Source organism: Sinohyriopsis cumingii, chromosome 3 (assembly GCF_028554795.1).
Source record: "Sinohyriopsis cumingii isolate HCF-2022 chromosome 3, ASM2855479v2, whole genome shotgun sequence".
NCBI lineage: Eukaryota > Metazoa > Mollusca > Bivalvia > Unionida > Unionidae > Sinohyriopsis > Sinohyriopsis cumingii.
Genome location: NC_142963.1, coordinates 37,088,247 through 37,103,279, shown reverse-complemented (window position 1 = coordinate 37,103,279; position 15,033 = coordinate 37,088,247). Strand labels below are relative to the sequence as shown.

At 34.1% G+C, this 15,033-nt stretch overlaps 2 protein-coding genes across 2 annotated transcripts in view; one reads left to right on the top strand and one right to left on the bottom strand.

Moving 5' to 3' along the window:
- Window positions 1–14,360, bottom strand: part of LOC149802701 (synaptogyrin-2-like) — a 66,685-nt gene extending 52,325 nt beyond the window's left edge. The window contains exon 1 of the mRNA XM_089952097.1: window positions 14,234–14,360. Within this exon, the coding sequence (XP_089808223.1) occupies window positions 14,234–14,341 (108 nt within the window). The 5' untranslated portion in view covers window positions 14,342–14,360. The remainder of the gene's footprint in view (window positions 1–14,233) is intronic.
- Window positions 14,361–14,568: 208 nt separating this feature from the next.
- LOC149802700 (E3 ubiquitin-protein ligase ZNF598-like) overlaps window positions 14,569–15,033 on the top strand; it is a 37,244-nt gene continuing 36,779 nt past the window's right edge. Inside the window, exon 1 of the mRNA XM_089952086.1 lies at window positions 14,569–14,888. Coding sequence (XP_089808212.1) covers window positions 14,730–14,888 — 159 coding nt within the window. The 5' untranslated portion in view covers window positions 14,569–14,729. The remainder of the gene's footprint in view (window positions 14,889–15,033) is intronic.

Genomic DNA, 15,033 nt, shown 5'->3' with positions numbered 1-15,033 from the left:
CATCATGCTACATGTCTGCAGCATGATGCCCCAGTGCTAGACATCACTATAAACTGCCACACTGCAGACATCATAGTTATCAATCGAATTATGAATTTTAAGAAGTTGGCATGAATAAAAACAAAAGATTTTGTCACAAAAGGAACATATGCAAAATGCATATTTAGACAGGGTTTCTCATTTAAGCCAACAAAGTAAAATTACTGAAATAATAATAATGTCCATAATCAACAAGAGGTGTTGATTCTTTTAGAATCAATACTGTTAAGTTTAAAGTCAATGAACAAACTGTATACTTGGATGTGTTGCATCAGCAGTAAATTTACCCCAGGCATTTGTCACAGTATCATCTTTTGAAAAGAACAGAAATGCCACCTATTATGCAATCTTGGCTGTGAAATGAAAATCTGCAGTACATTTAAATGTATTTACTGTAGCTTCTAAGTTTTGAACATCCATGAAGGTTTACTTATATTTAAGCATAATTTCTTAAAATAATTTTTTTCTTTCTTTTTATTTAAAGTTTACTGTGTTACACATACCGGTAAGCTGAATAGAGCAAATCTATCAATAATGCCTTGTAGAATACCTATTACTGCAAAGCCATGTGTTTGTCAAGGTTCTAAAGTCTATAACTGCATTGGTTGCTATTACCTACATGTGTCTTCATATTTTTAATGACTTTAAACCAGGTATCTCTGGTAGAACTAATTTATTTACTCCAAAAGGAGGTTTTGGCTTCAAAGGTTACAAATCGAAAGTATTTCCTGCTATGACTACTGCAGTATTTCTGGTTCATTTGACTTTCAACGCGTGAAATTTCTGAAGCTTTTAATTCATCTATGTTAGTTATTACCAAGCTCGATTAGAGAACCAAAGTAAAAATAATAAGAAAATAAGAAAAGTACACTATTATAAAGTTAATAACCAAATTAATTATACAAATTCTCATGTAAATAAAAAATGAATTGCTAAGTAGCAGTTTACTTTTTACTTTAATATTCTCAATAAAGAGCCACATTAAATTTTATACATAAACTTTGTCAGTAGACAAATTTCAAACTAGAGCTTCATGATAAATTTACAAAAGGGGCAAAGTAAACTTTTTGATGATGTTGTTGTTGTTGTTGTTGTAGGTTTAATGCCATTTTTCAGCACAAGATAGGCTACACATGGCGGCCAGTATTAATGGTGGAGGAAGAACCTGGAAAAACCCCGGAAAAAACCACCGTCCCACGAGAAGCTACTGGCAAGCTTTCTCACATAACCATATTAGCCGAATCCGAGACTCAAACCGACGCAAACAGAGGTGAGATGGAAACTTTCTGATGAAATGACACCATTGATGACATGATCAACAACAAATTGATCCCAGCCTTTCTATACAGTATAGTCAAATTCCACACATTTAAAAACTGCCCTACTCTTAAATAATCAATATAATTTTCTAAGTCCATGAATATAGCTAAAGAAAAACATTTTCTGGCATAGGCTGTGCATCTTTTTTTGTATCAGGTCAATATACAATGCCAAATTATTCTTACCAAATAAACTTAAGAAAAAATTAAGAAATAAATGTCATCATGTATGTACAGTATGCTATAAATACCAGTTGACTGTATGGTTTTCATTTGTAATTGCTAATGGTTATAATTAGTCCTAAAATTTATCTTCATCGATACAAAATTATTATTCTCACACATGTCTCCAACATTTATTCATATCTTGTCAATTTAATTAAACTATTTACTTGATATAAACTCATTTCAAATCTGATCTAATTAACGAATGCAATCAATAACTATTTTACATGAATGTCTTGTGTATTTGTGACACGATGCAGCTTTCTTTTTTTTCATTTGTATATTCTTTCAATGATTTGTTCAAAGATGAAATATCACTTATTAAGAAAGAACATCAAAGTATTGCTTGATGCAGTATGCAAATTTCCACTTGCATGTTAACACATCAACCCCTAGCGACGACTTAACGGGGCAGGAGTTAGTAGCCAACTGCAGAGCTCTGTAGCATCATGGTCATACATGATACACTAAAGTGGGTGGTATTATAGAAAGGTAGACAGATGTAGCTCTACAATGAGACCAAATAATCTGGAATATCTAGTTGCACTACAAAATACAGATAAAAAAAACTCATCTTTTGGACCTGACTTTTTTTTACCCAAATTTGACCATGGTCGGAATTTGATTTTGTGTCCGGATTTTAGACTTTTGGTCGTAGATCTAAGGCAAACCGGTATGAACTGCAAACAGACAGATAAGCCTTTGCGAAAAGTAGGATAATATGTGCATTTGGAATAAAGAGTGGTCTCCATACAACAATAATGGCTCCGTTTAGCACCAAACAAAAAATAAAAAAAAAATAAATTAAAAAAATCCAACTTTTACCCTTCTGCTCATGAGCAAGTCAAATAGCCAATGAAAAACGATGTTTCTAACACAACTAGACAGTATGTTATTGAAAGATGACTAGGGATTTGGTGTTTTTGAGTCTATTCAGAAATAGCTTTCAAAATGTGTTTCCTACTCGATTTTCAGGTGAAAATGACAAAAAGCTCCAGGGGTTATGTACTTGTAGTCAATCAATAAGGATGTATATTTTACATGTTGGCAATTTTTCTTATGTAGGCTCTGTCATTGACAAGGGTGGAAAAATACCCAAGAAGTTTACAATCTGGTATTTTGTCTATGTTACACAGGTTTGTCTGGCGGGGGGGGGGGGGGGGGGAATATAAATTTTGTCACAGAAGCATAATTGTAACTAGTTATAAAACAACAAAAATATAGGGTTTTTTTTAAAACTTGGTAGGTATGTCGTGCTGTTTAAGTTAGCCATCATATTTTTGTTTAAAGTCAGTGAAATAGTTCAAACATGATAGACACTAAGTAAAATTTGTCTACATACATGGCTATATTTCTTTATGATATTCAGCAAATACCCATCCCCAGTTTCAAACAAAGAGACCCCCTTAAATGTTTAGCTCTAAAACAGACCCTAGAAATGGGGCTAATACAAGAATTAATGTTCCAACCAGGCATGGCCTTCGAGAGTAAAGGCATGCAAATTACCAAGTGCTTGAGGCTCTTAATAACAAAACAGGAAATTAACAAAGCTAATACAAGTCCTGATACTCTGTGCTTCATTTGTAGTGATGGACTAAGCCATACTTAATTAGAATATGTACTGGATATAGGCTAGTACCACAATTTTAATGCTGCAAACGGGATTAAAGCCATAAATCAATACATAGGGTAGCTTGTCTTGTGAAAAATAAAGCTACGTCAAGTATGAGTAAAAGCTTGATCATCACCACCCACCGAGCTGGGGAAACCGAAAAGAACTTTCAAAATTGAGTTCAACAGCATATGAAACTACTTATAGGTGAACCCTCAATTAGCCGACCTATGGGACTCAACCTGGTTGTGCATACAGGACACTTAAATGTGATGCAGAACTGTAAAGCCACTGCCTTTGTGTCAGTTTCTGGTTGGTCTGCTGCACATTCCCCAGGATGATTGCCACGACTGGGTCTCTGCACAACCACAACCCTTGCCAGGAAGCTGACTATGCATCAAGCTGAAAGCCTCCTCAGCCTTAATTTTGTGGTCAGGATATCACAGACCACAAAGCTGTACCCAAACATCAAATTTTGTTACTTTATAATCGACACTACCTGAGATAGTAACCATAGTAAATGAAGTAAAATATGTTATTGATACAAGACCTACTTTATGGCCAAGAAGTTCTAATCATAGAGATGCATCATCTTGATCAATCTTGTGATACTGGTCGGAATAAAATAAAAGAATTGAAACTCACGTATTAATCAAATTATATTTAACAGAAGTGACAAATAAAGATCACAATGGCTCATTTTTTTATATGGGTGTGTTATTCTACTTATTGATAAGTGTCTCTTCATTAAATTTTCAATGTTTGCTCCAGATTACCAATAAAAGCAACCCAAGGATTCCTGTGGATAGAATTTAAGAGGCCGTTTTCACTTTCTGGTGGACCTATTTTTTCATTACCAACTATAAATATTATTTGTTTCTTAAGGCAGTAATAGTCTTTACACCTGAATGACCAGGATATCACTCCTGGTTCCTTATTCCATGCTTAGGTAATCCAATTACTAATCTTTATTGCCATTAATCTCATTCTATTCTTAAAAGCCTCTAAATACATAGTAATTGCACTTATATCAGACAATCAGTTGTTATCACCTTCCCAGAACGATAGAGTCTGTTTTTAATTAATTCCTTAGTATATTTGTTGCACTGAGGTCTGTTAAAACATGAAGAAAACTTGATCAATGAGAACTAAGCCCCATGGCATGGGCATTAAAAACAAACATATTTATGACTTAGAGTAGTTGTTTTTGTGTGCCTTTTTAATGACACATCCACATGTGCTTTTTCAAATTTTACTATGCTAAAAGGCACAGCTTGGAAAAAACACATTTTATCATTCAGCAATGAATAGTAATTCAGAAATAAATTAAACACAAATGAAATAACATAGCTTGATACAGACATGAAACTAAACATCAAGAGTATTGGCAATCCTATTACAGTGTATTTCACTACAATAAAGCAGTTTCAATGCATGACTGAACATTGACATTAGTGTGTGTGTGTGATTTGGATTTTTAAGATAGCTTTTAAAAAAATTCAGTTATATCGCAGACATGTCGCATGATGTCCCACCCAGTCACATTATTCTGACACCAGGCCGACCAGTCCTAGCACTAACCTCTTCATGCTGAAAGCCAAGTGAGGCAGCTGCTAGTTGTTGATATGATTTGGATTTTTAACGTAGCTTTAACAATGTTTCAGTCATATCACTATGATGTCTGCACCCAGTCACATTATCCTGACACGAGGCCGACCAGTCCTAACACTAATGTCATAATGTTGAGCGCCAAGCGAAGTAGCTGTTAGTACCATTGTTTTAAGTCTTTTGTATGACTCTGACTGGGTTCGAACTCATAGCCTCCCACTTCTGAGGCAGACACTCTAACCACTAGGCCACCAGAGCAGTTGACACTGACATTTAGACCACAAGTTTCATATCTGCTACCTACATAATTCTTGTTACATTTTAATTCATGGTGGCAATTTTAAAAGTTATTGTTGTTTGCTAATCACATTAATTTGGAATTTAGGTTGGTGTGTTTTAACACCATTTTTCAGCATACAATAGGTTATGCATGGGGGACAGTATATTTGGTGCTGGAGGAACCTGCCAGGAAGTACTACCAACCCATGGGAGGCTAATGGCAAGTTTTCTCACATACCCATATTGGACGAGCTGAAACTCAACCCACATGGACAGGAGTGAGATCTTACAAAATGACTACAACATGCAAAATTAACTATTTATGGCAATCATATTTTAAAGTATGCTGCCATGCAGAATAAACAGGATGGAGGATAAAAAGAGGAAAAAGACAGAGAGTGACAAATGCCAGAAAGAGACAAATATAGAAAGAAGAGAGAGAAGCAAGTGAAATTGCAAATATAAAAAGAAAAGAAAGGAAGTTTCAACTTAGATGAAAAGGATTAGAACTGGCAAGCATAAAGCACAAAATATCAAAATTTTCTCATTTTGAAAAAAAAAGTAGCAGAGAATTTAAAATGGCCATGACAGCACTTTAGTTTGTTGTTACAGAGTGTACTTATTGGAAAGCTCATGAAGGTTATACTTCACTGTCAGTAGAAGCAAGTGTTGATTATTCATTTGTCAAGGAATGTATGTTGAAGGATTATGAGTTGGTACCTGAGGCGTATCAACAGAGGTTTAGGAATTGCATAAAAGTGGTCAAACCCATGTTGAGTTTGCTAGGCAGAAAGAAAAACTATTTGACAGGTGGTGTGTGCATCTAAAGATTATGACAAACTTAGACAATTCATATTAGTCGGGGAGTTAAAAAAATGCATTGATATAGACATCAACATTTACCTTGATGAACACAAGACAAACAGTGAGAGACTATAGTAAATGTTGCTCATAAAGCTGACAAATGTTCCATGGCTCACAAAGTTTCATTTGTCAATTAAGTTTTCCTCTCAGCAGATAGTAAGAAACCAAATCAGTTTCAAGCAAGTACTTAAAAATAACAACCTGGCACAACTAATAAGAATCAAATGTCTGATAAGACTGATCAGAAATCCTTATCTCTTATTGCATTTATGGCAAGAAAATAGGGCACATTATTTCTGATTGCTGTAACTCAAAAAATAAGCAACAGAATAGAGACAGAGCTGTTCTAAATGTTCTTGTTTCTCAGAGACCAAGGTCATTTGTGGGGTTAAACAAACCCACGTCTTATTTTATTATGGAGACTTATGAACCATTCATGTTGAAAGGTTCTATGTCACTTATTGGCCAATCCATTCCCTATTAAAATATTACAGGACACAGGAACTTCTCAGTCTTTTATTATCAGGTACTTTGCCTTTGTCTGAGAAGTCTTCTTGTTCAGGGAGTAGAGTGCGGTTATATTCAAATTCCACTCCATGATGTTAATTTAACATCAGGCTTAGTTTCAGTACCAGTGACTAATGGCACTGTGAACCCTTTGCCTGTTGAGGGTGTTTATTAACTGAAAGGGAACGACATAGCTGGAGATAACGTTGTGGTTAGTCCACTTGTAACTGACAAGCCTTGTCTGGATCAAAACGTTGATCCTATTGAAAATGAAATCCATGATTTATACCATGTTTGTGTGGTTACTAGAGCTATGGCAAAAAGAGCTCATGAGAATGTAGTTGATTAGGATATTATTCCTTTGGCTGACACGTGTATAGTTGCATCTGTTTCTGATCAATCAAAAGGTATTGATCATTTTGATCCTATTTTAAGCACTCATTCTCTTAATTCTGATCAGCGTGACCAATGATAATCATTTGTTGTTGAACAGGAAAATGATCCTTAGATCTCCTGTTTGTTTCAGAGCACTATTAGGAAAGCTGATTCTGCAGAGGTACCTACTTGCTGTTTTAAAATAGGGTTCTTATGAGAAAATGGAGACCACCTGAGGTACCCGCTGATCAGTGAGCTATCAAACTGTTAAGCTGTACATATTAACTGTTATTCCTAAGATGTACATATATACAAGAAATTCTTAGTCTAGCCCATGAAACTCCCTTGGCTGGTCAGTTAGGAGTCAATAAGACCTACCACAAGATCTTACATAATTTATATTGGCCAAAAATTAAAAGTGATGTTTCTCAATATTGTAGAACTTGTCAATGGCAGGAAAACCTTACCAAAAAATTACTTAAAGCTCATTTACAACCAATTCTGCATTTGATAAACCATTTAGCAGAATAATGGTAGACTGTATAGGTCCTTTACCTAAGACCAAGTCAGGAAACAAATACTTGTCGACTATAATGTTTGAGTTGGCAAGGTTTCCAGAGGCAATTCTTTCTTGGAATATTAAGCCTAAAACTATAGGCAAAGCCTTAATTAAGCTATTTACACATTATGGCCTTCCCAAATCTGATAAAAGTTCTAATTTCACAGTGCTAAAAAATATTTCTTAGCCCAACACCCAGGGGCCTTCTTTTAATCTGGTCAGGTCCATCTTATATTCTAAATGAGGTGCCTGTCGGGCTTGTTAAAAAAACAAAAAATCAATAATCTGCACACAGCTTTTAAAAGATGTAATGTTTATCCATCGGGCTACAGAAATACAAAACATTATTTTGGACTGTTTCTGTCAGCAGTTGAGTAATTGGGTCAGGTTTATTGCTCGTTTTACAAAATTCAACATAACAATGCCAATAATTGGCAAGAGATATTAAGCAAACTAAACCAATCTGGTAAAAAAGATAGTAAAGTTCAACATTTTATAAAAAAATAAGCTATTATGTGGAAGACAAACAACAATGAATAAGATGTAATGTGTTTACAACATCTAGTTTATAGGGATAATTTACTAATGAATTTAGAAACAGACAATACGCTGGGGAATTTCTTGAGAATCCCGTTCTAGCAGTAAGTTGACAAGTTCGGTAGTAGACAACTTTGTACACATGTGACAACTTCTTTCAAAATTGGAAACTTGAATTAAGATGCAGAATGTTTTAAGGTATACATTTCCATCTTTTAAATAATGTAATTTATTTGTTTAATTGTAAAAGATACGTAGTAAATAGTAAATAGGATTTTCTGGGTCATGGGTTCAAAAAGGTCATGGAGTAAGTCTTCATGTTGACATTTATAAATTAAATTTTCATATGCATTTCGAGTTGAAATGTGGGATACTATTGTACAATTTATGAATATCACTATTCTTAATTAAAGTACTATTGTTCTTTCTTGATACAAAATTGATTTTTGTCCCAAAATAACACAAGATCCAATGTTTACAGAAATGACATATTGTTGCGCAGAATTACCCAACACGCAGAAATGGCTGACAGGGTGGTAACTAGATCGAATCTTTTTTCCCCAACCAAATACATTCAAGAACACGTATTGCGCCATGTGAGTGCACCTATTCTTAGAAAGGTAGATTTTCTTAATCCTTTAATATGGCTGCATATTTATGGTTTTATTATTTGTTTACATACTGGTAGTGTGTGTGATTTTAATTTTTAACATAGCTTTAACAATTTTTCAGTCATATCGCTATGATGTCTGCAGTGTGACAGTTTACAGTGATGTCTTGCACTGGGGCATCATGCCGCAGACATGAAGCATGATGTCCTACCCAGTCACATTATCCAGACACCAGGCCGACAAGTCCTAACACTAACCTCTTAATGCTGAGCGCCAAGTGAGGCAGCTGTTAGTACTGTTTTTGTAAGTCTTTGGTATGACTTGGCCGGGGATCGAACCCATGACCTGTCACATCAGAGGCGGATGCTCTAACCACTAGGCCAACAGAGCAGTCATTCTGGTAGTAAAGATATGCATTAGTTAAATAATATTTGCTTCACTACTATATATATTTTGCATATTTTCACAAAAATAAATTATGGTATGTCAGAAAACAACCTTCATGTTACATCATTTTTTCGAATTCTACAACATAGTATTGTCCCATGTTTCTGACCAACATTATTCAATATTTAGGCTAAATCTTCTATCACACTGTATTTAAACTTTGTTTTCATTAAATTATATATTTTCCCCAATCTACTTATGAATACAGACATTCTAATGAAGTAGTATTTCATATACACAGCGATGTCTGCCATTACAGGTTCACTTAGGTTAACTGAGTTTATTAAGAAAATATGCAAATATGACCGTTAACATGGTTTTTTTAAAAAGAAATTTATTAAAAATTGCTCTTCACCAATTATTTTTTTCTCTTAAAAACAAATTACTATTTACATATTGATGTTTAAAATTCAAATAGAATTTTGTATATTTTCATCATGGTACAATAGGCTCAACGTCATGAAATCGAGCAGTGATATCTTTCTCCAGAAAGGGTTAATGGTCGGTTAGCTATTAAAACATGCCTGTGAATGTGCAAGAGTTTGTTTGTTTGTATGCTAATCGGTATCAACACCGCATAAATACATTTTGCTTTGGGTTACAACACTGCCTGAACTTCTTGGCTACAGGGAGAGGGCATCTCAAATATTGTAAGATACAGCCAGTCATTTACATCTGAAAAATCAGAGGGCGAAGTCGCTTTAGTTTTCCTAACAGAAGGTAAAGTTGACATTTTTCAGGCCTGGTAGCATGACCCCTGACCCAAGTATGGATAACAGGCCAAGTGAATGAACAACTTGAGAAAATATGTTTTTGTGAAAGCAATTTAATTGTACATGAAGAATCTAAACTTAGTAACACCTAAGGTACAAATATTTTCAGGCTCCAAATATTTAATAATTTCAGAACTTTCATGTTTAATTTCATTGTTGTCGAGAAAACATTACCACTGCTATTCTTCGACAATGAATTGAAGTATCAAAGTCTGTCCTTGAATGAAACAGATCTTCATTTCCAATGAATCACACTACGACCAAGGGTGAAATTTCTAGAAACAGGGATTAATTTTTAATATGACAACACACTTTATAAATTTGTTACTAAAAATTATAGCAAATTAATGGGTTTTAATAATTAATATGTACTTGTAATATTGCTGCTTACTGGTTAGACATGATTTGCTTTATTTTATTGTCACAAAATAAGTGATGTAAGAAAACAACCTTGACCTTACATAGCACATTGAATTCTCCAACTTGTGCTGGAAATGACTAGCTTATTTTGAGACTCTTCCAGCATTGCAAGAATATAACTTCCTCACGATGAAACTGCCTTACAATTTATGGGGTTTCTGTTTATTATTGGGAACCAGAATGTGACGATGAACATCATCTGGATGGTACGGGTAATAGGGTTAGATTTCTGTATGGGAAGCAATGGTTTAAAGAACATGATAATATCATATTGCATTTATACTAGAAAAGACTGGGATGATGTGATGTGATGTGATGTGATTTGGATTTTTAACATGGCTTTAATATTGTTTCAGTCATATCGATACGATGTCTGCACTGTGGCATCATGCCGCAGTCATGTAGCATGATGTCCCACCTAGTCACATCCTGAAACCAGGTTGACTAATCCTAACACTAGCCTCTTAATGCTGAATGCCAAGCGAGGCAACTGTTAATACCATTTTCTAAGTCTCTGGTATGACTGGGCTGTGAATCAAACCCATGACATCCCTCATTCGAGGCGGACGCTCTAACCACTAGGCAACCAGAGCAGACAGATTGGGATGAAGGTATTCACTTATTCTTGTTTGCTGTTAGGAAGTCAGTTCAAGAGTCACTAGGAATGAGTCCTTTTGAACTTCTTTTTAGACACACTGTTCATGGACCATTGAAGTTGGTGAAAGAGAAACTTCTTAACAAAAGAATCAGAGATTAATTTAGCTGATTATGTCTCAGATTTTAAATACATACTATCGAAAGCTTGTGAAATGGCAAGAAATAACCTATAGTCTAACCAATCACAAATGAAATTAAGGTATGAGAAAACTAGAAAGGAAAGAACTTTTCAACATGGTGATAAAGTTCTGGCTCTCTTGCCCATACCACAAAATGCTCTTCAAGCTAGGTATTATGGTCCCTATGCAGTTAAAATGAAAGTAAGTGACTTAAATTATACCATCAACACTCCTGGGAGGCTGAAACAGAAACAAATTTGCCATATATATATATATATATATATATATATATATATATATATATATATATATATATATATATATATATATATATACACGTAAAAGGATGCCAGATGTTCCTAAGGTGAACAAACAAAATCTACCATGATGTTGAAATTGTAGATTCTTAACCTGTAAATCAGCACTCTTACAGTATGAATCCTCCCAAGCAGGATGTTTGAAAAAGGGAACTTAATATGGAGAATGACTTTAATGAACCAAGTAAAAGTAACTGGAGTTCGCCATGTTTTCTTGTGCTGAAACCAGAGAGAACCTTCTGTGTATGTACTGACTACAGAAAAGTGAACAGTGGCACCATAACAGACTCATTTCCAACACCAAGAACTGATGACTGTATTGACAAAATTGGAAATGCAAAATATATATTCATGTTTGACCATTAAAAGGATTCTGGCAGATTCCACTTACAGACAGAGCAAGAGATTTTGGCCTTTGCAACAACTGAGGAACTTAATACAAAGCAATGCCATTTGGTATGAAAAATTCTCCCTCTAAATTCCAGCACTTAATGAACATGATAATGTCTGGTAAAGATGACTTTGATGCATATAGCAACGACATTATCATCAACAGTGATTCCTGGAAAGATCTCCTGGAAAATATCCAGAAATTCTTTGCTGGCTTGAGTGAGGCAAATTTGACAATTAATTTAAGTAAAAGTGAGTTTGGCCAAGCTTGTGTCACATTTTTAAGACATAATGTGGGACAACATAAAGTCAAGCCTGTATAAGCTAAGGTTGAAGCTATCTCTGAATTCCATGTGCCTATCAGTAAATGATTTTTGGGTATGGCTGTATATTATTGGAAATTTTGCTCAAATTTTTCCGTAACTGTTAAACACCTGAGAAATTTATTTAGTAAGAAGGCCAAGTTGTATTGCTATGACAATGACAGGAGGCATTCGATAGATTAATGGTGCACAAAAGTGCAACAATTCTTTCAGCTCCAGATTTCAATCAACCATGTAAAATGTCTGTTGATGCAAGTGATGTTAGGGTTGGTGGAGTATTCTATTCAGAAAGACAAAAAAGGCTTGGATCATGCATTGTGCTATTTCTCTAAAAAATTAAATAATCACCAAAATTATTTCACTATCGAGAAGGAGTGCTTGGCTTTACAACACTTTGAAGCATATTAATTCTGTTCCTTCTCTGATTATTGTATTCAGTGACCACAAACCCTCTACTTTCATCAACAAAATAATAAATAAATAGCAGAGGTTGTTGAGATTGAGTTTGATGTTGCAAGAATACAATATCGACATTTGGCACATCAATCAAAAAGAAAATTGTCACAGAAGCAATTTCACTGGTATAGGAGTTTTATATTGCTTTTTTATGTATACAGTTCTGTACATTCAATATACATCTTCATGTGTAATTTCATTATTATTATCATCTGTGTGTTTGATTAATATAGGAAAGAAAGATTTATGAGGGGAGTGTTGAGTATAGCTGTACTTTTTGTAACTCCTGGCACATCCTTTTATCTAATTTTTATTCATGGCTGTAAATTGTACTGATTATCATGGCTGTAAATTGTACTGATTATCTTTAGTTGGTGGCATACATACATAGGGTCTGTTTTAGGAATATAAAGAACCCAAGACTACACAGGATCTGTAATTAAATGCTTATGTATGTCTCAACAATTACTAATAATAGAATTCTTAGTAAACATGTTTATGAGATTTGACCTTTTTCACACTGGACAGACTGGTCAGGTGGTATGTGAGAAGAATTAAATTAATTCTTATTGAATGACTTAAGTCACATTAATAGGTACAGAATGAGTAGTATGATCTGTCATGCAGTGGTATGATGTGAAATATAGTCATAATAGATGGTGTATATAAGGAAAGAATTAATCTGATTTCAGGGGAGTCTTAAATTGTAGGAATAAGCGTCAATATGTGATGCCAAGTGCTGGAAGTATTCCTGAAAATTTGACCTCTAGTTCTTACGTTTGTTGACATCAGAACATGCTACAAGGTCGTTATTTAGGCAAAACTTCACAATAACAACTTAAATATCAAGAAAATCATCTGACATTGTAGGATGGTTACTAGAAATACCAAAATATGCTCAAAAACAGAAATACACAATTATTTACATGTTTTGCGTGTATATATTAGTGTACACCCTGATAATCACAATTTGTAATTGTTTTAATAAGAATAAGAATAATAATAATAAGGAAAACAAACTCTGACTTACGCGATTTTGATCAGAATTATTTAATTTCACCAATTTCTGGTGCAATATGTGTAATAATGTCACTCATTTAAACTTGATTTTACTGGATTGGAATGATAAATCATGAATCAGTCATAACTTAAAATACACCGGTGAGGTTATGATTGGCAGAATCCAGAATGTGTATTTACATATTTTCCGTGGAAATTTCATATACTTATGTGTTGTCAAGTAAATAAAGGTCTAACAGATATACAATATGCGGTACAATCTATCCAATCAAGTACGACAGTTATTTAATAATAATAATTAGTTATTTAATTACACAAATGGAGCTACAAATTGAAAAATGTAAATAATTCCTATAAAAGTAATGAAAATCAATTTCAATTTGCTTTCTTATGATTATTCAAACACATACAAATCATTATACATTTATTTTCATGAGTATTATGGCAAAAAATACGTATCTTTCGGTTTTAAGTGTATTTCGTTATTTCTAGTTACCCACTGTAGATTATGTGATACAGCAAGCGAGAATGTGCAAAGTCTATGTTTCACATTCTCAAATTGTCAATATTATCAAACAATACGAACATTTTAGTATGCAAATATTACATATAATGAACAATACGATAAAGTGACTGTTTGTCACATGACACTTGCTTTATCGCTTATATTTAGATCCTGGATTAGAAATCTCTGATTTCATGTAGTGTGGGTAATCTGCATCAAGAAATCATATAAAACGTACATGACTATGACCAAAACAAAATAAAATGCATACCCAGCTAGCTATTCGTAGAATTACTTGAGGCTTCTTAATATATTCTATAGGATCAAATGCCTTTCCGGCCATACCGGCCCCATAGGCTCCTCCGCCAGTAGACGACATGTTTGCAAGATCTCTCTACATACGCAAATAATCATGATGTCATCAAAAGGGTACTTGCATAATTAAATGAATTTCTTTTTTGACTCTTTGATAGCTGTCGATTTACTTGAATTATACGGAGTAATTTTTCAAATAATGTTAAATTTCCAAATGAAATAATTATGATTTTAAAAAATTCGTTTTCCATTATACACATCAACTGATGACGTAAAACTCATCGTTGCACCACTAAGTGTAAAGGACGTGGAACCTTACACATTATGCTATAAAATTAGATTGTTCTGTGCTTTATATAGAACATAGTTGGTCAGTTATTGTTCGAGGAAGACAGCAGTCAATAATTTATTTCGATAAGTTTACGTTACTTGTATTTCACTGAGGAGTAGAGATGGAAAATGTTGATAATGTGTGTTTCGTTTGCCATGAACATATAGAGGTGTTCGCCATTGGCAAATGCGACCATCCTATCTGCTTTAGATGCTCCACCAGAATGAGGGCTCTTTACAAACAGTTTGAATGCCCGATATGCAGGACAAATTTACCGAAGGTAAATATTTATGACAAAAGCATGAATTCTTCATTACTTGAAATAAATTATTGCTGGATAAGATGTGTTCGGTGATGGAATAGTACCATCAACCACGCCTCAACAGTCTAAACCGAGAGTAGACTTTTTCTAAGAATTGAAATTG